We start from the raw sequence: 27,837 nt of genomic DNA, 5'->3' as shown, positions 1-27,837 counted from the left end.
ATAAAATAATTTCTAGGTCATGATTACTGTTTTGCAGAAAGCCTACTCTCCACACCCCTCTCCAGACACTGAGCTCCCAAAACAAGTGGCAGCACCAGGATCCCCTGGCAGGGCCACCTCACTTCTGGGTGTGTTCATGTCACTGGAGGCAATGTCCCAGGTCTATTCCTTGATGCCTGGAAGAACCTGATAGGAGACAGTTGAGGGGAAGCCTTCTCTGTCACCTGCAGGTTCTTGGCTGTCACTGTAGAGGGAGCAGGTCCTCACCTCTCCCACAGGCTGGATCACAGCCAGAACCTCCTCCCTGCATGGGGAGTGAGGCTTGATCCTTTCCCTGAATACAGTGACAGAGATCTCTGTGTCATCACATGAAGGCTCCAACTCTTCAGGGCAGATGTTCCCCCACAGGGTCAGCCCCTGAATGTTGGCGCCAGATGTCCCACCTCCATCCCTTCCCAGTCCTTTCTGTTCTGCTGTGAATCTGTCAGTCATTGGGAACTAGCAGGGAAAGGGAACAAGGAGGGGAGATTGCTTTGATGCTGGGTCAAGACATTGAGACAGACCTCTCCTTCTCCCTGAACCTCACACTTTATCCGCTCCCAGACGCATGAAATAAAACACAGACCAGAAATGTCTATTTAAACAGTAAACATTTACGGTATAAATTATGCACACATAATAGTAGACACAGAGTAATGCATAACGGTGTGATGGGGTGAGGGGACCTCAAGGTGACAAGAAAGCTGGTCCTGGGCTGGTCAGGAGGAGTCATCACCAAGATACTCACTCATAAAGTTCACCTATGATAATCTAATTACTGCACATGTAATATATTAAAATATATTAAAACATAAGAAAATAGGACAGGAATGGTGGCTAATATAATAAAATATATTACAATATAATAAAATAGGCCAGGCACGGTGGCTCATTCTTGTAATCCCAGCACTTTGGGATGCCAAGGCAGGCAGATCCCCTGAGGTCAGGAGTTTGAGACTGGGCTGGCCAACTTGGCAAAACCCCATCTCTACAAAAAATACAAAAATTAGCTTGGTGTGGTGGTGTCTGTCTGTAATCCCAGCTATTCGGGAGTCTGAGGTACGAGACATACTTGAACCTGGGAGGCAGAGGTTGCAGTGAGCTGAGATCACGCCAGTGAACTGCAGCCTGGGTGACAGAGTGAGACTCTGTCTCAAAAAAAAAAAAAATACAAAAACAACAGAAATAATGATACCAATTAATATGGCACTGTTAAGGGCCCCACAACCCTGTATTGGACTGAACAAAGGACGAACGTGGGAATAAAGACAAAGACAAAAGAGTATATTTGGAATAAGGGGTCGGGGGCTTCTTGCTTCTCGTGAACAAGGGCTCTGATCTTCCACAGCCCTTCGTATTTATTGGTATAGGAGATAGCAAGAAGAGGGGTGGAAGAAGGAGTCAGCTGCTGGGTCCAGAGTAGGCTTGTAAGACTGCATTCCTCAAACAATAGGCTCTAGATGACCCAGTAGATAACTTCAATGAGCACCATGGAGTGAATGCCCTCAGCAAACCTTCTGTTGGCAGGAGCAGTTGTGAGTTTGCCCACATCCTGCATTCATGATAAACAATTTGCTGTTTGATCATATAGCCTCCAGTGGAATGTTGAGTTGGTCATGATCCCTTTGCTGGCTCTCTACGTGGCAGAGCAGCAAACACCTCATACCTACTAACACTTTGCAGCATCCAACAACAATAAATAAGTGATGTTATTTTCTCTGTTTCATAGGTCAGGAAACAGAGGGAAAGTGCTGGTGATATCCAGGCAGGCAGTTGAATCCCAGCCGCCTGGCTGTAGAGTCTAGGCGCCCTCAGTGGAACCAGTGGACCCAGGAGCTGACATCAGAGGCTGAAATCCCAGCTGTGCGGCATCCCTGTGGTCTCCTGTCCCAACCGGGTGTTGATCCAGGACCTGCAGGCTCACAAGCTCTGGAGAAGAGGGAAACGGGTAAATGCTCCACTGGGTGCAGTGTTGTGTTTATTCCCTAAGGACTTTTCTCTCTTCAGTTGCTCCAAAATCAGATTCACCCTTTCTCTGAGGGAAGATGAGGCCCCCACTTTTTTCTTCCTCCCTCCTTGCTTTTCCCAGCCCCTGTCAGTTCTCTCCCATCATTCCATCAACATCAGCCCCTGTACTGTGCCCACCACTCATCGTGCAGGGAGTGAAAGGGCCCCAAGACAAAAGGACAAGACCCAAGAGGGAACCCAGTGCCCTCCTCTCAGGCCTGACCAGTCCTGTTACAGTGAGAGGCCTCCCAAAAGAGAGGCCCTGACCCTTGCTCTCAGTCCCCAGGCCCTCCTCTCCTGCAGAGGCACCTGCACACCAGGGCAGGCCCTGTCCACTGTGGGCTCTGCCCTCTATCTGCAGCTCAGTGCTCCTCCCCTCCCAGCCCTGAGCAGGCAGCTCCTAACTGGGGACCCCATCAGGAAGCCTGGGGGGCCCAGCAGGCCCAGCATGGAAAGACATGGCTGCCACAGGATCTGCACCTGACATGACCCTGGGACCCCCACCTTGCTCGAGGAGGCCTGGCCTCCCATGACCTTCAGCACCCACCCAGGCCTGTGACCTGCTGTTGAGTCACTACTGCCCCTGCCTGGTCCACTTACTCCTGGTCCACTTACTTCACCCCAGGGTTGCTGCTCGGTGAGGCTGTGAGGCCTTCCTGCTCTGTCCCTAGCTGGGATTCCACACGGGCCACTGCCCTTGCAACCTACAAGGACTTTTCTCCATGTGGAGTAGGGGAGACCCCTTAGCCTGAGGCTGCCTCTGCCCACCCTCTGCACCTGGGAACTGCCACTGCCACAGCCACCATCTCCACACAGACCCTTCTGGAGAGGGGGCTCCAAATTTGAGTTCCTGTTTTATTTAATGTGCTTTACAACAGTAGTACTAGAGGAAATCCTATTAAGATTATAGAGCTGAAATTATGAACACCTTTATTGGACATCAACATTGAAAGCAGGAATTTTGATAAATTGGCACATGAATTTCATACCCTTTTCCTGGCCAAAACCCCAGTGACCTACGAGGAAACCATTCCTGCCCACAAGGAACCAGAAGTGACAATCCCTCTACGGGAGACGCCGCAGGTGAGAGCAGGAGCGACCACAGACCTGCACTGCCCCTGCTGTGGGTGCCTCCTGGATAGGGCCCTCTTGCTGCAGGGCAGGGGACGAACCTTCCCATCTGCTCAGGCATGAGGGGCCGACTGACAATGCAATTAGGTTCAAGGATGAGAAACCAGCGCCCCTACCGCCAGACTCAGGTCTCCTGGACACCCCAGCCTCTCACTGTCCCCTGCACTGCCTCTGTTTTTGCAGAAACACAAAACTTCTGCTGTCTCTTTTCATCTCCCATCAAACAACCTGACTGTGGGGGAAATGATTCTGACCATCCCTTACTCCAAACTTACCAGGCAGTGACCACCTTGAGAAAGGGAAATTGGCTCAGGGAGGGCAAGGTGAGGCCACAGAGCACAGAACAAAGCCCCAAAAAGATGGTACCTGGGGACTGTGTCCCTCAGGGACTGCAGAAGAAAACACGCTGGAGGTAGGATGAAAACAGGGACCACAGCTGCCCTGATGAGGGGCTGGGCCCCGCTCCTCAAATGGCCCAGGGACATCTGCTTATCTACTCATCTGTGTCATCTGCAAGGAAACTCAGGGAGGCCAGGTGGTGGGAACCTGGAAAATGCCTCCTGGAGGAGGCACATGTGTGGGCACCGCCTCTCCTCGGATTCCTCTCCAGTTTCTGGCCCTCCCCAGATCACAGCCACCTTTACTATTTCCTACCTCTGACGCCATGATCATCCAGGCCCTCAGCAATCAGCACATGATTCCCAACTCACCCCACCTGGATGCACCCTAGTGAGCCCGAGAGACAGAGAGGCCAGGATGGGGACAGAGCAGGTGCCACAGCCCTCCCTGCTGCCCACTCCTCACTTGCAGCAGGAGGAGGCCAGAGCTGGATATTGGAAGGCCTTGCCCCAGCCCTGGCTTGGGAAGCACTTATGGGTATAGATGGAGATGCAGCTCCCATTCCCCTCCCAAATACCCCAGCTTCCATCCCCTGTTCCAGAAGCCTTGTCACCTACATCTTATCTGGGCAGGAGCAATGAGGAGACCCTACTGCCCAGACAGGAGCTTTCCCATCTCCAGAAACTGCCCCCTTTTCTCACCTGGACCCTCTGCCACTGATGTTTTCTTCTTGCAACAAGGGACACAGAGAATAATAATAATAACAAAACATGTCATAACAACAGGAACATATGGAAACTCTGTCCGTTGACTCTGAAGCACCAGTGCCTTCCCTGAAAAAAAAAAGAGACTTGTTATACACTGGGCAGAGAGCCACGGCCATCCCTGCTGTCCCTACCCTGGCCTGACACTCTCCAGGGTCACCCCAGGCTCACCAGAGGGCACAGGGTGAGTGCCGTGATTCCCGCTGTGTTCCACGTAGCAGGTGAACCTCTGCTCCTCTCCTTGGCAAATCCTGGTGGCCACCCAGGTCTGGTAGGTTCCATTCCCATCAGGCAGGACATCCCCCCACTGTTGGGCGTTGTGGCTCAAAGATATCCCATCCTGACGCCAGGTCAGTGTGATATTCCGGGGATAGAAGCTGGAAGCCCAGCACGTCACGGTGATGTTGCCCTCTGAGGCTTCGCTGCGGGTGACATTCACCATGGGGGGCACTGGAGAAGAAAGGGCAGAACCAGTGAAGCCCTGCTCCCCTCTAAGGGAGATGCAGGGAACAGGGCTGCTCCTCTCCACTGTTCTCACTCTGGCTGAATCCCTCACAGATCCTGGACCTTCACCTTCAGTAAGTCTGTCCTCACCCTGGGGCCTAATTCCTCCAGGCTGGCAGGAGGATGGGCCTTGGGACTGTGGCCTCAGGCTCTGGGATTCCCACATTGATGCTGAGGAGGGGGATGTCAGGGGTGGACTCCTGGGTCGTGGGGCCAGGAGGGAACTCTCCAGGATGGGCAGGCTGGGAGGCAGATGGGGCAGCCCTGGCCCTGAGGGCTTCCTCTCCTACCTAACTCCCACCCCAGGCTCAGGCTTCTGTCGGAGGGCCCACTGCTTTCCCAGATTACAACACTGGACGGTTCAGCCCCAGACCCACTGTCTTTATCCAGTGGCTCTAACAATAGAGGAAAATCAGGACACAATATGCCAACAGGAAATGCCTTCCTCCATAGCACAGGGAGAGTTTCCCTGGACACAGTTGGGAGGTGAGGCAACTATAGCAGAATTGGAGGGAGAGGAGAGCCCCTGGCCAGCATCGGTACCTGTTCTCCTCAGGACTACGCCGGATTCTAGATATCGCTTTAGTTTCTGCCAGCAGTCTGCCTGCATAGCGCGATAGTGTGTCTTGGTCTTCATGGCTTCTTTCTTCCAGAAATTCGTGACGTTCATAGCCAAGGTCTGAGCTCTGGAGGACTGGGGCGCTGTCCATTTCTGAGTCTCTAGGTTTTGGGAGAGGAAGAGCTCCCCATCGTAGTAGAAATGCCAGGAGCTCCTGGTGCTGCTGTCTTCATGGATCTCACAGACCCTAATCTCCTGGAGGGAATGCAAGCCTGCCCCCACCCAGCAGTGACTTCTCCATTCCTGAACCCATCACCTTTCCACCCAAGTGAGGAACTCAGCCCAGGGGGTACGCCTCCCTGGCCCTCCTCCATGCCTCCCTGTGTGGGCTGAGTGCCGGCTCACCTCCCTGCTGAGTTCCACTGACCCCCATTCCTCACCCCCAGCCTGAGCCAGATCCAGTGGGAAGAGACAGGTCCCTGCTCTCTGCCCCTAACTTTTCTGGAAAAGGCCTCTCCAGTCACTCTTGCCCCTGCCGATTCTCACCTCCTTTCTGGTCCTTGATATGAGCCAGGGTCATCCTGAGGTCCTTTCCGTTCTCTGTCAAGTCCCCTGTCTCTCTGTCCCAGGTCTTATTTCCCAGGACATCTTCTGCCCACTGTCCCTGGGGCTTTGCCCTGCATTTCTGCCTGTCACAGCGCAGGAAGGGCTGACCATCCAGATGTACCTCAGCGAGAAATCCTGACTGCACAGATCCATCCCGGGACAGCACCGTGAGGTTATAATGAAGACTGTGGGGCTCTGGGGAAGAGGAAATCACAGGTGAAACTTCTTCCTGGAAGTAACTTCACATTGATGTTTAACACACAGGTCTGCTGTCCCAACCTTCCTGAGGAGGCAGGAAATGCACACGGGCAAAGGGACAAGAACGAGGATTTCATATACAAGGAAAACTGTGAGGGTGGGAGGATAGAGGAGGGGGCTGATGAACAGAACAGGGGGGAATGAAGATGGCAAACTTGTAGGCCAGGTGCCAGGACTGAGTGGCCACAAGCCCCCTAAGGGAATAGGGGCCAAGGAGAGAGGCTGCCCTGCAAGGGCAAGGGAGGAGCATGAAGGCAGTGGTGGAAGGAAGGTCTTGCCAGAAGGGACAGTGGGAATGGGAAGGGACTCAGGCTCAGAGGGACCCATGTCCAGTGTGGCTGTGGTGCACAGGTAAGGGTGAGATGGAGGCAAGGGGAGCTGCCTCAAGAAGAGACTCATCATGGGCATGGCGGAGGCAAGGGAGGGGGTGGTCATGAGGCACAAGGGATAGGAAGGTTGTAGCCCCAGTTAAGTTTATAGTGGGGCCAGTATCCCAGAGGGGAGCAATGGTGTGGGCTTGGGTTCAAAGTGGAAGAGTGGCATGACAAGGCCCCAGGACAGCAAGTGGTTGGAACAGCTAGTGTCCACTGGGGTGAGCAGGTGACAAACAGTCAGTTGATCTTTTCAGTAAATAGTTCTGGGGGCAGGGGGTGTTCAAATAAAATAAAATTGGACCCTTAATTTGCACTATATACAAAAATTAACTCAAAATGAATCAAAGACCTAAACTCTACACTCAAGAACTAAAACCTAAAAATTTCTTAGAAGCAAACATTGGGGATAATGTTCATGACATAGGATTTGACAGTGCTTTCATGGATATGACACCAAAGCACAGATAGAATAGAAAGAACTGACAAAGTGGACTGATGAAAATTCAAAACATCTGTGCACCAAAGGGCACAATCAGAGTGAAAAAGCAATCAACCCCGAAATGAAATGAATATTGCAAGTCATATATCTGATAAGAGATTAGTTTCCAGAATATATAAAAAAGTCTGACAAAAACAACAAAACAGTCAACCCACTAAAAAATGGGCAAAGTAGCCATGAGAAGCTATGTGGGGGAAAAATGGGCGAAAGACTTAAATGGCCAATTCTTCAAAGAAAATTACAAATGATCAACAAACACATGAAAAGATGCTCAATATCAGCACTCATTAGGAAAATGCAAATCCAAACCACAATGAGATGCCACCTGAAACCAATCAGGATGGCTGTTATCACACACCTACACACATACACACACACAGAGCAAGGTTGGCAAAGAGGCAGAGAAAATGAAGCCCCTGTGTACTGCTTCTATTTCTGGATATATACCCAAAAGAAATACCCAAAGGAAATGAAATATTTGCCAATATCCAAAAGGTAGAAGTAACCCAAGTGTCCGTTGTCTGAGGGATGGATAATCAAGATGTGGTACATACATATAATGAGTATTATCCATCCTTAAAAGGAATGAAATTCTGACCCATACTACAACTTGGATGAACCTCGAAAATATTATTATTATTGTTTTATTTTTTATTTTTTTGGAGATGGAATTTCACTCTTGTTGCCCAGGCTGGAGTGCAGTGGCCTGATCTCAGCTCACTGCAACCTCCACTTCCCGGATTCAAGCGATTCTCCTGCCTCAGCCTCCCCAGTAGCTGGGATTACAGGCACCCGCCATCACGCCCGGCTAACTTTTAGTATTTTTAGTAGAGATGGGGTTTTACCATGTTGGCCAGGCTGGCCAGGCTGGTTTCGAACTCCGAAACTGAGGTGATCCACCTGCTTCAGCCTCCCAAAATGCTGGAAATTCAGGCGTGAGCCACTGTGCCCAATGAACCTCAAAAATATTATAAGTGAAATAAGCCAGAAACAAAAAGACAAACATTACATGATTCTACTTAAATGAGGTACCTAGAGTGGTCAAATTCATAGAAACAAAAAGTAGAATGGTGGTTACCAGGGGCCAGAGGTAGGGAGGAATGGGGAGTTACCGATTAATGGGTACAGAGTTTTGGGTTGCACAAAAATGTGAATGTATCTAATGCCACCGAGTATACACTTAAAAGCGGTTAAAACAGTAAAATTTATGTAATGTATACTTTACCACAATTAAACATTTAAAGAACAAGATATATCAGTCCTATTCAAACTGTTCTGAGAAACAGAGGAGGAGGGAATACTTCCAAACTCATTTTACAAAGCCAGGAATATCCTGATACCAAAACCAGGCAAAGACACATCAAAAAAAGAAAACTACAGGCCTATATCCCTGATGAACACCGATGCAAAAATCATCAAGGAAATACTAGCAAACCAAATTCAACAATACATTAAAAAGATCATTCTTTATGACCAAGTGGAATGTATTCCAGGTATGCAAGGATGATTTAACATACACAAATCAATCAATGTAATACGTCATATCAACAGAATAAAGGACAAAAGCCAGTATCATTCAATTGATACTGAAAAAGCATTTGATAAATTCAACATCCCTTCATGATAAAAACTCTCAAAAAACTAAGTATACAAGGAACAGACCTCAATATAATAAAAGCCATATATGACAAACTCACAGCTAGTAACATACTGAATGGGGGAAAACTGAAAGCCTTTTCTCTAAGATCTGGAATAAGACGAGGATGACTAATTTTACCACAGTTATGCAACACAGTACTGCAGATCCTAACTAGAGCAATCAGACAGGAGAAAGAAAGAAAGGGCATTAAAACTGGAAAAGAAGAAGTCAAATTATCCTTGTTTGCAGATCATGTGGTCTGATATTTGGAAAAACCTAAAGACTCCACTAAAAAACCATTAGAACTGAAGAACAAATTCAGTAAAGTTGCAGGATACAAAATCAACATGCAAAAATCAGTGCTAACAGCAAATAATCTGAAAAAGAAATCAAGAAATGAATCCCATTTACAATAGCTACAAATAAAATAAAATACTGAGGAATAAACTTAACTGAAGAAGTGAAAGATCTCTCCAATAAAAACTATAAAACAGTGATGTGGCTGGGCATGGTGGCTCATGCCTGTAATCCCAGCACTTTGGGAGGCCGAGGCAGGTGGATCACCTGAGGTCGGGAGTTCAAGACCAGCCTGGCCAACATAGAGAAACCCCGTCTCTACTAAAAATACAAAATTAGCCAGGCACAGTGGCACATGCCTGTAATCCCAGCTACTTGGGAGGCTGAGGCAGAAGAATCGCTTGAACCTGGGAGGCAGAGGTTGCGGTGAGCCAAGATCACACCATTGCATTCTAGCCTGGGCAACAAGAGTGAAACTCCATCTCAAAAACCAAAAACAAAAAACACTGATGCAAAAAATTGAAGGACACAAAAAATGGAAAAGATAGTCCACGTTCACGGATTGGAAGAATCAATTTTGTTGAAATATCCATACTACCCAAAGCAATCTACAGATTCAATGCAATCCCTATCAAAACACTAATGACATTCTTCACAGAAATAATAAAAATAATCCTAAAATGCATATGGAACCACAAAAAAACCAGAATAGATAAAGCTATCCTGAGCAAAATGAACAAAACTAGAGGAATCACATTATCTGACTTCAAATTATACTACAGAGCTACAGTAACCAAAACAGCATGATACTGGCATAAAAACAGACACACAGACCAATGAAACAGAATAGAGAACCCAGAAACAAATCCATACATCTACAGTAAACTCATTTCCAACAAAGGTACCAAGAACACACATTGGCAAAGGAGAGTCTCTTCAATAAATGATGCTGGGGAAACTAGATATCCTTATGCAGAAGAATGAAACTAGACCCTATCTTTCACCATATACAAAAATCAAATCAAAATGGATTAAAGATGTAAATCTATGACCTCAAACTATGAAACTATACAAGAAAACATTGGGGAAACTCTCTAGGATATTGGACTGGGCAAAGATTTTTAAAGTAATACCCCACAAGCACAGGTAACCAAAGTGAAATTGCATAAATTGGATCATATCAAGTAAAAAAGCTTCTGCACAGCAAAGGAAACAATAAACAAAATGAAGAGACCATCCAAGAATGGGAGAAAATATTTTCAAACTATTCATCTGACAAAGGATCGGTAACTGAAACATATAAGAAGCTCAAACAACTCTATAGGAAAAAAAATCTAATAATCCAATTTAAAAATGAGAAAAGATCTGAATAGTCATTTCTCAAAAGAAGACATATAAATGGCAAACAGGTATATGAAAAGGTGCTCAACATCATTTGTCAACAGATGAAGGCAAATCAAAACTCCTACGAGATAACATCCCACCCCAGATAAACTGGCTTTTATCCAGAAGACAGGCAATAAGGAATCTGGCGAGGATGTAGAAAAAGGGAACCCTTGTACACTGTTGGTGGGAATGTAAACTAGTACAACTGCTATGGGAAACAATGTGGAGGTTCTTCCAAAAACTAAAAATATAATAGAGCTCTCATATGCTCCAGCACTCCCACTGTTAGGCATATACCCAAAAGAAAGGAAATCGGTATATTAAAGAGCTATCTACTTTTCCATGTTTATTGCAGCACTATTCAAAATAGCCAAGATCTGCAAGCAACCTAAGTGTCCATCAACAGACGCATGGATAAAGAAAATGTGGTGCACACGTGTGTGTGGAGTACTATTCAGCCATCGTGTCATTTGCAAAGAACTGGAGGTCATCATGTGAAGTGAAATAAGCCCCAGGCCCAGACAGACAAACTTTGCGTGTTCTCACTTATTTGTGGCAGCCAAAAATTAAAACAATTGACCTCATGGGGAGAGACAATAGAATGATGATTACCAGAGGCTGAGAAGGGTAGTGGGGAGTGGGGGAGCAGGGATGGTTAATAATGGGTACAAAAATATAATTAGAATGAATAAGATCTAGTAGATAGCATAGCAGGGTGAGTACAGTCAACAATAATTTATTGTACATTTAAAAATAACTGAAAGAGCATAATGGGATTGTTTGTAGCATAAAGAAAGGATAAATGCTTGTTGTGATATAACCCATTTACCCTGATGTGATTATTACATATTGTAGGCCTGTGTGAAAATATCCCATGTACCCCATAAATATATACATATATATCTACTACGTACCCAAACAAAAGTTAAAAATTAAAAACAAAGCAAGGGGTGGGGGTGCTGGCCAGAGAGAGAAAACCAAGGTAGAGGGGGAGATTCTCAGCCTGAGGAAGGACCTGCCAAAAGGAGTAGTGCTGGAGGGGGAGCAGTGGCACCCCAAGAGCAGGCAAAACAGATTTTAGATATGCGGTGTGGGGAGTGAGAGCCCACTGGGGTCAACGAACCAAAAGAAAAGAAGGAAGGTCAAGGAACAGTTGGCCCAACAGCCTGTTTTAGGTCTGGGTTGGGGAGGGGAGATGGGCAGAGCAAGAACTGGAGGGCGGCATGAGCATGGGGCAGGAGTGACTGTGGGAGAACCTGGGGTAGGGTGAGGACAGGAGGGGAGGGTGCTCTGGGGGAGGGTGGGGCTTGGGAAAGCTGCTCAGCACTGTCATATGCTCCAGCACTCCCACTTTCCCACTGAAAGATGAGAACTTGCTGAGGGCCCCAGGCAGCTGGGCAAGAGATAGGAGCAGCACAAGGTCCCAAGGTGGAGAGGGGCGGAGGGACCAGGGAGGGATGGTCCAGCACCTGTGGGCTGGAGGGTGGGGTCCTCAAGAGGGTGAGGCTGAGGATGAAGGAGTGGGGAAGCGGCCACAATGAGGCAGGGCCCAGAGCAGGCACCTGCACTGGAGGGGAGAGGGCATCTGCACTGCCCTGCGCCCTGCCTAAGGCCCAACTACCATTAGCATCAGGGCTCCCCTTGGGGGTCTGGAGGGGAGTGGGATGGAGGGAAGACCCCCCCCACCGGACAAAAGGCAGCACCAGAAAGTTAGAGTCAGGGACATTTGGGAAGGGGGAGGCATAGGGGCAGCACTGGGTGAAGGCTGCTTGCAGGAAAGGCCGATAAGGGGTGCAGGAGGGACCTTCGGTGGTGGGGGCAGGGGATGAGGGCAGAGGACACTCTAGAAATGGATCAGAGAACAGCACACAGGAAGGGGTAGCAGGGAGCTGGGAGGGCAAAAGGACTCAGCGGGCCTTGAGATGGGCAGGGAGGAGGTGAGAGGGAATCTGGTGTCCTTAGATCACTGGTCATTAGGCGTGGGATGCGAGAGAGGAGAGGACCCCCGGAGCCGGAGGCGAGGGGAGAATGAGCTGGGGATGAGAGAAGTCGCAGGAAGAATCCTCTGCCCGGAGCCTGCAGACTCCAACCCCTCAGCTTGAGAGTCAGGAACCCCCACAGTCCCCACAGCAGCAGGAAGCACCAGCTCCGGGTCCCAAGAAAGGAGGGCCCCTTACTCCAGGAGCTGCGGCCCAGGAGCTGAGAACACGTCGGCTCCGGGAGAGGACAGGACTTCAGGGACCTGAGAGCCGCCCCGAGCACCGGGGGTTGTGGCTGCTTCAGTGGCCGCGCTGGAAGGGCATTCGAATGCCATTCACAGGAGCAGCCCCGGAGGCAGCCCGGGAACCCATGGGCCTCAGAAGGATGGTTTGTCCGAAAAGTGAGAGGAAGCGGAGGAGAGGCGAGGAGACCAAGTGCAGGAGGAGACCAGAAAATGCAGGTGATGCGCGATCCCGAGGAGGACTGAAAAGTGACGGGGAAGCAGGGCTGAAGTGTGGCGGTAACGGGCCGCGTCCAGCTCCCTGCGCCACCGACAGGGCACAGGAGCCCCGCCCTGACCGCACAGCGCTCGCCGCTACCCACCCGACCCCCGGAAACGTCCCGCTGCTCCCGCTCCGCCGAGGACCGCCAGGAACGCCACTCACCAGCGGCGGCTCCCGGAGGTGCAAAATGGAAGATGCCAGCCAGAAACAGCAAGACCGGGCCCAGCCCCATGGCCCCGACGTCGCCACCCTCTCAGCGGCTCAAGCAGTGGCTAAATGAGCGAAGCCGGGGAGAAGGTGCAGCGGAAAATTAGTCACCTGGCCCGGTCCCCCGACAGCTCATCCAATGAAACTGGGGCCCGGAACTTAGGGCCAATCACGAGCGGAGAGGGCGGGACCACGCTTGGAAGAGAAAATTCCAGTGGACTGGAGACCTGGGGAGATTTAGAAGGCGGGACCTGGCGCCCAGAAAATGGGGAGCACGCGGGAGCGCAGCCTAAAGCAGGGACCAGCTTCGAGTAGCTGAGAGTACAGCTCCAACTTCATGAGCACGGCCAGGGCCCTGCCAGCCCTCCCGGCATCGCGACCACCCATCCGCGCACCCCCACCCCGAGAAGCGCGGGCCTCACTAAGCCCCTTTCGCCGGCCGCCCAATCAGGCCGGCTCTCACTGGCTTGTTCCTTCCAGGACAGACAACGCGTGGCTATTCTCCCAACACACTCCCTCAACCGCGCACAGCGTTACTGGCAATGAGACAAGTGACCAGATCTGCAGACCTGTTTCCAGATCTCAGCCACCTCTGCCTCTCAGAAGCACCTGCCGCAGTAGAACCGCTCAGACCACAAACTCTCTTAGACGTTTCAGCTTTATAATCTCCTTCTCCTCCCTTTGACTCAAAGCCAGGCCCCCCTTTCACCCCCTTATATCCTCTAAGTGTCTGAGGTCTCCCAGGGCCGCCTCTCTATTCAGTCCCTGGGTGATCACAGGGCCAAGGAGGCGGCTCCCTATGGTTCACTACAACACCAAGCTCTCTCCAGACTCCCTTTTCCAGCCTGCCTTAGGACATCTGTACCTCAGACCATAGTCCCCTCCAATGTGACAGATCTACAAAGACTCTCTACACGTCTCTCACCACATCATCCTGTCTTCCTCCTCAGTTTCTCTTAAGAACATCACCATGCCTGGTCCCTTCTGATTTCCTCTTTCCCCTTCATCTCCGGGAGTCAAAGTCAGCTCCTCCAACCCTATTTCAATCCCACAGCCACAATCTTAGTCTAGGCTTTCCCCTCCCTTCAGCCTAGATTACTGCACAGGCTTCCTAAGCACTGTGCCTGCCTCAGTTACAACCAGAGTGCTCCAAGCCACCCACAGCGCCCCATCTGCTGAATGTCACACATGATGGATGCTTCTACTCTACCATGGAAAACCTCAGCTGCCACAGTCTGCTGTCTGGCACCACCCCCATTTCTCTGGTGACATCTCCCCAGGGTTGCAGTAAACGTGGGCTCTGGGATCTCCTCACCCTATCCCACAAGGATGCCACTGCCTAAGCAGTCTCCCTCTTCCAGGTTACTGTCACCTCTGCCTTGGAACCCATCAGACCACAGCATATCCTTAAAATCTTCCCAATTAGGCTGGTCTGAGTGCAGTGTTTACAGCTAATTGATCACAACCAGTTATAGATGTCTTTGTTTCTTCTTCACTCCCACTGTTTCACTTGACTAGCCTTTAAAATAAAAAGAAAAGAAAAAAGAAAAAAAGGAAAAAAAATCTTCCAGGGTAGACAGTGGTGACGGTGGCACAACCTTGTGATTATGCTAGAAGCCACGGAGCTGCACACTTCAAAAGGATAAATTGTGTGGCATATGAATTCTCAATTCTCAGTAAGAATGCTGTCCCGAAAGCCTCTTTCTACTAAGAGAATTGCCTTGTCCCCAACGCACATCTCTTAGTCGTTGGGACATCTAGGCAGAGGTCATCAAACCTAGCCACTGCGTAGAACCACCTGGAGAGTTTTTAATATCCATGTTCCCAGGCCACAGCCACAACCTAGGTTGTTAAATCAGTAAACCCAGGTTGGACCTAAATCTTAGTATCTTTTAAAGTTCCCTAGGTGATTCCGATGTGTAGTCAAGTTTTAGAACTACTGATTTAGCCCGTGGTTTGAACCTTCCTGATAGTACTCACTGTGCCCTGCCATGAATTTTTTTTTTTTTTTAAGAGAGGAGTCTTGCTGTGTCACTCAGTTGGAATGCAGTGGCATGATTATAGCTCACTGCAGCCTTGAATGCCTGGGCTCAAGCAATCCTCCCACCACAGCCTCTTGAGTAGCTGGGACTACAGGCGAGTGCCACCACACCCAGCTGTCATCTACCATCTTCTACCCTATGAACACTCCAAGATCAGGAAATGTGTCCATTTCTTCTTTGTCAGCCTCACAAACTTTTTTTTTAAGTTAAACTATACCTGTCATTACTAACTATTCCCCCATGATCCCTAGCCTACACTTTTCTGTGGACGAAAATGTAACGTATTCGAGAATTTTAACAATTTCTTAGTTTTCCCATTCACATTCACTGATAATTTATTTTGATCCTCATAATTTATTGAGCACAGCAGGGACCGGGGTCCTTTCCCCACCTTAGAGAGATTATTTTCACTGCTAAAGATCATAAGCCTAGTGAGAGACTGAGAGGGAGATGGACCCAGCTCTCCTGACACAGGTCCCAAGCCCTTCCCTCCACGGTGTCTACCCTCCCTCCAGGACTTCCTCCGTGTGCCAGCTCCAGCAAAGGATCTGATTCAGCTCGCCCCCAAAAAAGACTTTTAATAGTTCAATAATAATAATGAATATGCAAGGTTTGTTCTAAGGCATTTAGAAATGGTTTCAGGGAGTCATGAAGCCAGTCCTCTCTTGGGCTAGGGGAGGCCGAGATGGTCTTGAGCTTCAGGGGAGTTGTTTCTTAGTGCCCAGGCCTGGGCGCCCCTCCCCCACAAAGCCTCCCAGGTCTTCTGTCCAAAGCCCTCCCCCTCCACCCCACCTCCAACCCCGTCTGCTCTACCCCATCAACTACGTTTTCTCCCTCAGCACTTGCCTTATACCCCATGCACTCACGGGCACAGAGGCGACTTCCTTCTCTCAGACTTTAGGCGCCACTGCAGGGTCCGGAAAAGAAAGAGAAACGGCCCAGCGCGGTCGCTTACATAACCCAGGGCGGGGCTCCGCTCCACCCCCGAAAGTTTTTGCGACGGAGTTTTCCCTCTTGTTGCCCAAGCTGAAGTGCAATGGCGCGATCTCGGCTCACCGCAACCTCCGCCTCCAAGGTATAAGCGATTCTCCTGCCTCAGCCTCCCGACTAGCTGGGATTACAGGCATTCACCACCAAGCCCGTCCAATTTTGTATTTTTAGTAGAGACGGGATGTCCCCATGTTGGTCAGGTTGGTCTCGAGCTCCCGACCTCAGGTGATCGCCCGCCTCGACCTCCCAAAGTGCTGGGATTACAGGCGTGAACCACCGTGCCCGGCCTTGCCCGCATGTGTTTTGAATTTTGCTGCCCGGAATTCACTGCGAGGACTGGGATCACCCGTCGCCCCGCCCTGGTCTACGGAAAATGAAATGTGTTTACTGATACAGAAACGGAATAACGGCGCTGTGGGCTGGGGAGGGCCGAGCTGCCTTCAGGCTTCTGGTCTCCAGCTGCAGGGCACTCACACCTGCCCGCTATGAAAATGCAGACCCGCGGGGCAGGAATTCCGAGTCGGGGCTGGAGCGCGATCTGGAATCCGGCTCTCTTGAAACAGCACCGCGGAGGATTCGGATCCGGGTGAGTAGGAAACTGCGCCTCAGCCCCTCCCACGGGCCGCCCACGTATTCCAGGATCCGAAAACGCTTCCTGCTGCTCAGTCACCCCAGGAAGGCAGCGTCCGCCTCTGGGCGGTTCTGATGGAAACCGGCTGCGCCGCCCGCAGGAAAACCCACAACTAAGGGGCCAGGAAAAAGCCTCTTAGGGTCCCGCCACTTCAGTGAGGATCCTAATTTACACCCTTAGTTTGGCCTCCATCAAAGACTGGAGTGACCTTCACTGAAATGATACAAGGGGCCCAGGGAGCTGCGGCGCTCAGAATGCGGTGACAGCGCCGCCTCGCGTCCCTTCCCTGACCTGATCCCGGCGGACGCGGACAAGTTTGTTGGCCTTGATGCTGGAATATACCGGGGATCAAATGCAGAGAATGGAGAAAAGAGGGAAGGATGGGGGGACGTGTTGAAGAAATGAGGGAAGAGATAGGAAGAAAAGGGGAGAGAAAAAGTAAAGGAGAGTTTTTTTTTTTTTTTTTTTTTTTTTTGAGACGGAGTCTTGCTCTGTCGCCCAGGCTGGAGTGCAGTGGCGCGATCTTGGCTCACTGCAAGCTCCGCCTCCCGGGTTCAGGGCATTCTGCTGCCTCAGCCTCTGGAGTAGCTGGGACTACAGGCTCCCGCCACCACGCCCGACTAATTTTTTGTATTTTTAGTAGAGACGGGGTTTCACTGTGTTAGCCAGGATGGTCTCGATCTCCTGACCTCGTGATCTGCCTGCCTCGGCCTCTCAAAGTGCTGGGATTACAGGCGTGAGCCACCGCACCCGGCCGGAGAGATAAAATTTAAAAGACGTAGTTTCATTATTTCTTTTATTTTTGCCCTTTATCTAGTTTTACTAATGAACATTTTTACCACAGCTTTCTCTCTCTGAATCTGTAAATATGCTGCTATTATTGTTATTTCAGAGCCTGTGAGGGTAAGTTGCAGACAGCATGACCCTCTACCTCCAGATGAGTCAGGGTGTGTCTCCTGGGCACAAGAACAGGGTTTTTGTTTTGTTTTGTTTCACATAAGCAAAGTACAAATCTCAAAGAGGATAATATTTTTAAATCATCTTATTGGGACATACTTTGCATGCAATAAACTGCATCTATTTAAAATGTTCAACTTGTTGAATTTTAGCTGTTGTACACACCCACATCTCCACTACCACAGTGAAGATAAAGAAGATTTCAATCGTCTCCCAAAGAACAGCTACATGATAAAATTCTATGCTGTCATTAAAAAGAGTAAGAGCAATTTTAAGTATTGCTATGAAAAGATGTGCCCAGCATACTTTTAACCTTTTTTAAAAGGTTAAGGAGGCTGGGCACAGTGGCTCATGCCTGTAATCCCAGAACTTTGGGAGGCAATGGCAGGCAGATAACCTGAGGTCAGAAGTTCAAGATCAGCCTGGCCAACATGGTGAAACCCTGTCTCTACTGAAAATGCAAAAATTAGCCGGGCGTGGTGGTGGGTGCCTGTAGTTCCAGCTGCTCGGGAGGCTGAGGCAGAAGAATCGCTTGAATCTGGGAGGTAGAGGTTAGAGTGAGCCGAGATCATGCCACTGCATTCCAGCCTGGGCGAAAATGCCACTAATATTACTTATATAATATTAATATATATTTTAAGTAGGGGAAAACCTGGAAGATTCCTCACCAAAGTTTTGACAGTGACTCCAGAGACTGGGATAACTTTGTGACTTTCATTTCCTCTTAAATGTTGTGCCAGGCTCTGACCGGCAGACCCAGGCTGCACGATGGATGAATAACGTACTCAGACACCGATATTCAGTGAAAGAGTGCACCAGAGGGCCAGGCCACTCACAGAAAGGGTTGTGGCAGCTGCGTGCCCTGACTATCTGGCCCTGTGGGCCTTTATTCAGCACAGATTTAATGACAAAGGCTTTGAATCAACACACCTGTGGATAATTAATCTGGTCGCAGTCCCCCGGAGAGAGCAGTCCTACAAATGATCAAAGGTAAACATGCTCTTTAGATAAACTCTCTTACATGTCTTTGTACCTACTCGAAGCTATTAACTCAAGGTAAGGGGATTAGGCTGCTTTCAGCCATAACCCTATCCTGAGGCTTTTGCAAAACTTTCCACCTTCCAAGAAGGTTTGTGTCTATTTCCTATAACTTTATAATTATTCCCACCACCTGAATAATCCCCTACAATGTTGGAATTTTATCTTTTAGTGTAAACTTGGATTTGGGTGGATTGCAGTGGTTCATGACTATAATCCCAGCTCTTTGGGAATCGAAGGCAGGATTGCTTAAGCCCAGGAGTTCCAGGCTGCAGTGAGCTATGATTGTGCCATTGCACTCCAGCCTGAGTGACAGGAGGAGACCCTGTCCCCAAAACAGAAAAATAAATAAAATTTTTAAATAATAAAAATTATAAACTTGGATTTATGTGGAGGTTAAGGAAGAGAATATTTCAGTTTGAAAATATGAAGCTAAGCCCCACAACGAAATAGTTACAGAGTTTTAAAAACCAAAATGTTCATTAAAACCCACCACCAGAAACTCTCTTTCAAGAGGATCCTTCATATTTTCATGGCATTGAATCTTTCTTAAAGTGCCTTTGAAAGAGATGTTTTCAGTGGAATAGAGAGATGTGTAACAATATTTACAAAAGGGGTTGGTTGTAATAAAAAGGAAAACGCAAATGAGTGGGGACACAGGGGACCCTGTTCCATTTACTCTCAAAGCACGTTTGAAAACTGCGTTGCCATAGCGTCCTTGGGTAGAGGCAAAGTCGAGGCAGATCTTGTTCCTGGAGTATTGATTTGATTTTGGAAACGGTCCAAGGCTTTCAGAAATCAGGCTGACTTTCAGATCTAAAGTCTCAAGAATACTCGTTCTAGCAGTGAGCCTGTGAGAATCTAGCCCATCTGGGCGATGCACGCTCTGCTTCCACCTAGTGGCAGTGATTGGAAGGACAGGGCACAGTGATACTGCATGGGTGGGTCTGAAGCCAAGGTGAAACCGCCTTTGCAAAATTATAACTTAAGGAAATGATGACAGCGAAAGATATCAAACCTAACTGACCCCATCTTGCTTCCAACCGCTAAACTGCCCTTCTTCATTTCTAGGCGTAGGCTGAACTAGCCTTGGGAAGGAATTTAGTTTATAGTTTAAAGGGAAACTGTTCTTGTAAAACGAAGAAAGACCACCGGCCATTAAGTTAGGATGAGAGGGGCTGGAATTCTGAATATTACCAGCCATTATTCCAGAGGTCATAAGATTTGCAACTTCCCCAGTTACTCTTGAAGGTAACATCACTATTGTGAACCTCAGAGTGGCCTTTTGAGATGTCTTTTCAGGTTTTTGTATTTTTAACAACTGGAGGGCCCCATCTGGACCTGCCAACCAGTCCTGTGGCCCCCACTCAGGAACTGACTCAGCCTAAGAGAACAGCCTCCACTCACTATGATTTCATACCGGAGTCAACCAGTCAGCACTCCTGATTCACTGGCCCCCCATCCACCAAATTATCCTTAAAAACTGATCAGAGTTTTTGGGGAGACTGATTTGAGTAATAAAACTCTGGTCTCCTGCACAACTGGCTCTGCATGAATTACTCTTTCTCTATTGCAACTCTCCTGTCTTGATAAATCGGCTTCGTCTAGGTAGCCGGCAAGATGAGCCCACTTGGTGGTTACAAAGGGAGTCCAGGCCAGTGTGCATTACTGTAGTGGGATCCAGGTAGCGGAGGAAAGGCAAGGACACTCAGGGAATAAATGGCAGAGGAAGAAGGAGCACAAGGGAGGACCCAAACCCTCCAGACCTCTCCTTCCTTCTCTCCCTGTTAGGGTTGGAGGGAACCAGCGTGGTCCCAGGAGGGGTGGCCGGTGGGGTGCAGAAAACGCCCTGGTTGCAAAGGGGCGTCACGCGCCCCACACAAGGGTCCTGGCTGTTAGCTGCTACTCATGAGTTCAAACTAGGAGGAGACTCACACGTGTCCTTTGCAAAGTAGACTCCTTATCTCCCACGCCGGCTCGGTCCCCGTATCCATCCTGATAAAGCACAAAAACCAAGAGCCAAATTCTGCGTGTGACCTTTCTGACAGCTGGAAGGTCCTCCCCGTCCCCATTCCTTGCGTGCTCTCCCCTTGTCCCGCCCCCTCTGCTTTGTCTCCACTTCCTCATCCTTTTCCCTCTCTGGACCCTGCTCCTAAGTATCTCCCGCCTTCTTCAGACAACTTCTCCTCATGGAGTACAGACTCCTCCACCTCCAGGAAAAAGAGACAAAGACCACTGAGAAGGACCTGAGAAACACCTGTGACCCCGCCCCTGAGGCCAGCCTCTCCCTCAGCGCTGGCTCTGGCTGTGTGCGTGTGTATGTATTTTTGTTTTGTTTGTTAGTTTTTGAGACAGGGTCTCACTCTGACAGTCTGCAGTGTCCTGATCACAGCTTACTGCAGACTCAAACTCCTGGATTCAGGCAATCCTCCCACCTCAGCTTCTCGAGTAGCTGGGACTACAGACTGGAGCCACCACACCCAGTATATGTGTGTGTGTGTGTGTGTTTGTGTATATATATACATATATATATATATATTTTTGTAGAGACTGGGTCTTGCTTTGTTACCCATGCTGGTCTTGAACTTCTGGCTTCAAGCAATTCTCATGCCTCAGCCTCCCAAAGTGCTGAGATTACGGGCATAAACCACCACACCTGGCTCCTGTGTGTGTACATAGAAAGTCAAAGCGCTAAACCTGGCACCTAGGAAACGTCCCCACCTGGGCATTGCTTGCAACAGTCAGTATTTTGTGCACCTGTGCTTTTATTTCGGGAGCTGGGACAGTTATATTCATCAGAACAGCACGGTGTCAAGGCCCTCACCCCCAGAAAGCTTAAGAGACACTGTTTTATGGAGGAGAGTGAGATTGGAGGAGCCCCTGACTCCAAGTCTCCTGATCCTTCCTACACAAAGCGATGCTGAAAAAAAGTGCAGGACACTCCATTTCCTCCTGGGACCAGACAGGGAAGCCAGAGCCACCATGGATGTCAAATTCCAGCAAGGAAATACCAGTATAGCAAAATCTCCACATCACATTTTAAAGCTCACACAATGGCTCAAAAAGAACCAACATCAAAAAACCGAATTCCTAGCTCAGGTGAGATCACCAAAGTTGCCTGTGAGGCTTTGTGGAACCTGCAGGTAGAAAGGACATCTTTATTTCGAGCTGCAGCCCAGTTGCTCCTGCATCTTGGAGCCCCTTGAAAGGACCCTCTCCCTTGAACAGTACATAGGGAGGCCATTTCTGGGGAGAAATGTAGACTGTCCTTGGACTCCTGAGGTTTTTACACTTACTTGCTGACTCTGTGGACTTTGACTTCATCATTAAACATCTTATAATGATGTAATTTGCTTTGGCTGTAAGTGTAGAACAGGACACTTTTCCTGAAGCAGGAAACAAGGGACTGGTGACCTGCACTGCCACCCCCTCTGTGGTGCTCAGATGCAATGAAATCGTGAGGCAACAAATCTATGGCTAGGTAAAGGGTCAACTCCATTTCAGCAAATGTTTCAGATGTTCCTTCCAGCCTAGTAATGTTCCAGCTTTACCCCAGCCTTAATCTTTTAAAATGTATATTTTCCTTGGTGTTGATTTTAAAATAATTCATATGTATTTATTACACTGGGTTTGTTGCAGTAAGCCACCTCGAATGTTGCTGTAGAATTAAAGTAAGCAAATAAATGTGTGGTTCTCCATGGAGTTATTGCTAACACCATCTTAAAAATGTATTAACCCCAAATCCAATCACTTCTCACTCCTCTACTGCCTCCTCCCCAGGGCCATCCTCTCCAAGATAGTAAACCAGAAGGCCTTCCAGCTGGGCTGCCTGCTGACTCTCACACTCGCGGTCCATCACCCACACAATAGGCAGAGTGAGCATTTCAAATGGGAATTAGAGCTCATCCTCGCCACCGCGCCCCACAGACACGCCAGCCTCTTCCCTTCTTAGCCCAGTGAAACCCCAGTTTCTCACTATGTTTTACAGCCCCTCATCCCTCATCACAGGATCCTTCTGGCCACTCTGGCCTCATCCCACCCCTCTCGGCCCAGCTCACTCATCTCCACTAACACTGCTCAATCCTGTCTCAGGCACCTCCCACTGGAACTCCCCAAGTGCACCTGCTCCCCAGGGATCCAAAGGGATCCAAAGGCCCCTCACACCATTCAGGTCTCTGCTCAGACGTCCAGTGTTCAAATTCCCAGGAACATCTTGATCAACAGACTATATCTCCTACCATCCTCACCACCATCAACCTTCTAGCTCAAGCATATTTTCTCCATAACAATTATCACCCGTATTAGAATTGTTTTCATTTGTTTCATTGGTTGTCATGTTCTTTGAGGCAGGGACCTTGTCTAGTCACCACTTGGATTTCCAGCATCTAGAAATCCAAGGACAGAGAAGGGGCTCAATAAATATGGGTTGAGTAAATGGGTGAATATAATTGGTACACTGCTTTTTTTTTTTTTTTTTTTTTTGAGACAGAGTCTTGCTCTGTCACCCAGGCTGGAGTGCAGTGGCACAATCTTGGCTCACTGCAAGCTCCGCCTCCTGGGTTCACGCCATTCTCCTGCCTCAGCCTCCCGAGTAGCTGGGATTACAGGTGCCCGCCACCACGCTTGGCTAATTTTTAGTAGAGATGGGGTTTCATTGTGTTAGCCAGAATGGTCTGGATCTCCTGACCTCGTGATCCGCCCGCCTGGGCCTCCCAAAGTGCTGGGATTATAGGCGTGAGCCTCTGCGCCCGGCCGGTGCACTGCTTTTGAGAAGTAATTTGATAATATGTATGAGAAGGCTTAAAAATGTTCATGCGGCCGGGCATGATGGCTCACGCCTGTAATCCCAGCACTTTGGGAGGCCGAGGCGGGTGGATCATGAGGTCAGGAGTTCGAGACCAGCCTGGCCAATATGGTGAAACTCTGTCTCTACTAAAAATACAAAAAGTAGCCAGGTGTGGTGACGTGTGCCTGTAATCCCAGCTACTTAGGAGGTTGAGGCAGGAGAATCTCTTGAACCCAGGAGGTGGAGGTTGCAGTGAGCTGAGATCTTGCCACTGCACTCCATCCTGTGTGACAAAGCGAGATTCCGTCTCAAAAAAAAAAAAAAAGTTCATGCCTTTTGACCCAGTAACTTTTATTGAGAAATCTGTGATTTTAAAACAAAATCCAATATATAGAAAGATCTTTAGGTATAAGGATATTAATTACAACAATGAAAAAAACATACAAAAGAAGAGTGGCTAGGTCCTCTGTTTGGAAACAGCCTACAGCTGGTGAAAGCTGTGTGTAAGAAGATTTTGTAATATGATAGAAAGTTGCGTATTGATAATAAAGTTTTGAAAAGCAAGATTCAAAATAACTCATAAGCATGACGACACTAAGTCATCCTGCACAGTCACCCGCATGCACAGAAACCAGGAGTGGAAACTCAGGGGCAGCTGCAAAGCACAGCTCCAAGCCCCTTCCCTCCGAAGTCTGAGGCTCTGCCAGGCAAAGGTTCATCCCGATCCTCCCAGTGGAGACACTGGCAGTTTCCATCCTTCTGCTTCTTTATACCTTTTTATATTTTCTGTACTTGAGATTTTACTTCCTAAGAAGATAAAATACCTATTAGAAAGTTTTAAAAATTTGAAATAAAATTTTAAAGAAGTCCAAATGTCTGGCCAGGCGCATTGGCTCATGCCTGTAATCCCTGCACTTTGGGAGGCCGAGGCGGGCAGATCACGAGGTCAAGAGTTCGAGACCAGCCTGGCCAACATAGCGAAACCCTGTCTCCACTAAAAATACAAAAAATTAGCTGGGTGTGGTGGTGGGTGCCTGTAATTCCAGCTACTCAGGAGACTGAGGCAGGAGAATCGCTGGAACTCGAGACGCACAGCTTGCAGTGAGCCAAAATCGTGCCATTACATTCCAGCCTGGGTGATAAGAGCAAAACTCTGTCTCAAAAAAAAAAAAAAAAAAAAAAAGTCCAAATGTCCATTCCCAACTCAGCTTCAAGGAAAGTCTCCTCTAGACTCCACAGGGTAGAAATTCCTGTTGATGGCACCTTCAGAAGGTAAGAAAGGAACTCGTCCTCCACAATGCCTGACCCATCTTTGGGTTTTAGGCGTTGGCCGACTGATAAAGGCAATACTGAGAGTGTGGTCAATGTGTAGACGACCTATTGTCATATAATATGAATCTCACCACACCTGAGAGAGTGGGATAGATTCTCTCATTTTCATAGTTTGGGCATCTGAGTCCCTGAGAGCCTGAATGCCTGACATGGATTCTCCAAGAATGTTGGCCTTGAGACTCTAAAGGGCCCCGGGTCTCCTGTGAAGCCCCCCTGTGCACGCACCACACCCGCAGAGGCTCCACAACGGCGGGAAGAGCACCCAGGGTCAGAGCCCAGGCGAGTTCACACTCGGGGACCATCCACATCCAGGGCGTGCAGAGGAGGGGCCGAGGTGAGAGCCCAACCCCTGCCTAGGCTGTGGTGACTGGTGGCTGCACGGGGGTCCCAGTGCTTCTGGAGCTATCATTCTTTATCTCCTGAAGACCCCGGACCCGCACATACAAAAACTCTGCATTTCTGGTGGAGCGGTCTTCTCTTTTGAGATGTAAACACTACTTCTCGAATCTTAAAGCCAGCCATTGCCACTCCTAAGGGATAAGCCTCTAACTCCACTGAAATTAGCCTCAGAATTTCAGCTGAGCATTTGGAGCCACAGGCAGGAAGTCTGTGGGATTTGCACCTGGCTGATCTGGAAGGTGGTCCTGAAAGGTAGTGTGTGACTAGGTGGGCTTTGAGGGGCATGGATGTCCCTGATGAGAGGAGAACAAGACAGATGGGAAGCCTCCAAAAGTGAATTTCAGTGGGCCCTGTGCCCCGCACTAGGATTTGGAAAATCTTTTCCCAGCCACTTTTGGCCTGTGGGTTTTCATTCTGCTTTCCTGTCTGCCAAGCCACTGCAGGCAATCCCTTCGTTTGGTAAACATTTATCAAATACCTACTGTGTGCGGGGCGTTGTTTTAAGAGGAGCTGGGACTGAGGTAAGAGGAAATAAACCCTCCTTGCCCTCAAGGCGTGCCCAGTCTTGCTCAGGCAGAGATCAGTAAGGAAATCATAACACAAATTGAGAGAGAAAAAAGGAAGAAACTGGTCAGGCGGGCAGTTATGGTGGGTCCTCAGGTGAATTATTTCAAACAAAAGAACAGCCTGCAGGCACAGAGAAGGGAACTTGCACAGGGGGGCTTGCCTAAGACATGCCCACAGCTGCACAAATAAGAAAGGCTGCACAGGAGACTTGTCCAGACATGCCCACAATGGAAAATTCTGTCCCCCGATACGTAGGCAGTCAGGGAAACAAAGCAATATGGAGTAACTCAAGCTAAGGGCCTGCATGGGCACTAGGAGGATGGGGTGGAGCTACCGGAAATTCGTGCCTTATGCAAATGAGACACCCAGCCCTCGTCAGTTTCTTATAAAAGCCTTTGCATTCAGCTGTAAAAATGGCAACCATCTTCCAAGCCCCCTCTCCGTGGGGGAGAGCTTTCTTCTTTTGCTTATTAAACTTTTGCTCCAACCTCACCCTTTGTATCCATGCTCCTTAATTCTCTTGGTGGTGAGACAAAGAACTCCAGGTAACACCTCACAAGGAGAGACTGAGAGGCTGCTACGTTGTGGTGCATTGGCAAGACTAACAAACTGGCTAGTGGGACATGCACACTTACTTGGTAGACATATATGTAGATCTTCAGCTCTGACTAATGAAGGAATACCAAAAATCTCATAAAAGAAAAAAATATTATTTGAGCTTTGTTTTGTGGTGTAAGTGGGAGCCCCACAGGCACCCAGGATAGGAGAGCTTTGCTCAGAATCCAGGAAGTGAACATCTTTCCCTGGGCCAGGCCAAGAATGAGACTAAGCTGATTGAGGAGCCTGGTGCTTCCTGGCAAGAAAGGGTGTCTGACACCTGACTATCCAGAAGTCACAGCTACTCAATATTGAGACTTGAAACAGAGAGAGAGACAGAGAGAGAGAGAGAGAGATCTGATTTGAAAAGCAGAATTCTGCTGAGGGCTTGTTAAATGCAGAGTTTCTGATACAGTAGGTCCAGGCCAGGCCCTGAAGATTGAATATCTAAGTTCCCAGGTGATGCCAATGCTGCTTCCCCCAGGACCACACTTTGAGAACCACCACCCTAAGGCAATCTGTGTTGATTTCTAATATCAGAAGAGGGCTGGGAGGCAGAGGTGTAGGATCAACGAGACCACACCTGACCCATCCTGGACAGCTCCCCACCCCAATCTTGCAGCATTTTATTTCCTGGGAGTCCTGGGAATGGAAGACACCCAGGAAGAGACCAAATGTGGGGTCACAGGGTGATCCAGAGGCTCGGCTTCATACAGCACCTGGGGCTCCCGCCACTCCACAACTGGCCCCCACACCCTCAGTCTTCCCACCCCTCACGACACTGACCTCCAGACCTTCCTCGACTGCTCTCAGCAGGTTGGGCCTGGGATGTGACACTAGGAGCTCTGAGTGTACCTTCTGATCCAAAGATAGGGTGACCGCATATGACAAGTACTCAGATGGGCCATTAATAGGACCTTGAACATTTGGCAAATGGCTTCAGTCACGTGTGCTTGAGAATTCCAGTGTTTTCTAGATATGGCAGCCATGAGCCCACACAAACACTAGAGGGCGTCGTGAGCATACTGAAACCCATAACTGCTGCGCTGGATCCCCTAGAATCCCTTTCCCACTTAGACCAAGATTTGAACAAAATTTCCTTCACCAAACAAACTGCATTTAATTAATCATGCTGTTATTTTACCTTGTAATGGAAAAAAGACAGATGTAAAGAAAGATCATGCAATTAAAAAGAAAACAACGTACTGAATTAAAATGGCAGTAAACCTCCTCGTTAAAGGAATAACATAATATTTAGAAAAATTTTAAATTTTATTTCGATAAAGGTTAAAAAATTCCATTAGTTTTTAAAAAGTTTTTCATTTTGAATTTTTTTGGGGTTTGTTTGGTCTCCCTAGGACTTATCTTTAATTTCTTGATATAGTTCAAAATTCAAAATTCAAAAT

The 27,837-nt window shown here is 48.6% G+C and overlaps 1 protein-coding gene across 6 annotated transcripts; it reads right to left on the bottom strand.

Annotated features, from left to right (window-relative positions):
* Positions 1-633: 633 nt before the first annotated feature.
* Positions 634-27,241, bottom strand: MICB (MHC class I polypeptide-related sequence B). Of its 6 annotated transcripts, XM_063811869.1 has the most exons (7): positions 16,001-16,196; positions 7,926-8,038; positions 5,890-6,144; positions 5,328-5,615; positions 4,452-4,730; positions 4,218-4,349; positions 634-1,968 (listed from the first exon to the last, which is right to left on the bottom strand). In XM_063811869.1, the coding sequence occupies exons 3-7, from the start codon at positions 5,921-5,923 to the stop codon at positions 1,841-1,843; spliced, it is 861 nt and encodes a 286-aa protein (XP_063667939.1). In that variant the 5' UTR covers positions 5,924-6,144; positions 7,926-8,038; positions 16,001-16,196; the 3' UTR covers positions 634-1,840. The 6 variants fall into 6 exon arrangements, with proteins under 6 accessions (XP_063667939.1, XP_009449078.2, XP_063667938.1 ...); XM_009450803.4 differs by lacking the exons at positions 7,926-8,038; positions 16,001-16,196 and adding an exon at positions 27,218-27,241; XM_063811868.1 differs by lacking the exon at positions 7,926-8,038 and having other exon boundaries at positions 15,981-16,111.
* Positions 27,242-27,837: the final 596 nt, after the last annotated feature.

The sequence above is a fragment of the Pan troglodytes genome, chromosome 5 (assembly GCF_028858775.2).
Source record: "Pan troglodytes isolate AG18354 chromosome 5, NHGRI_mPanTro3-v2.0_pri, whole genome shotgun sequence".
Classification (NCBI taxonomy): domain Eukaryota; kingdom Metazoa; phylum Chordata; class Mammalia; order Primates; family Hominidae; genus Pan; species Pan troglodytes.
The sequence above is the reverse complement of the archived record's forward strand: the minus strand, read 5'-3'. Positions and strand labels throughout refer to the sequence as shown.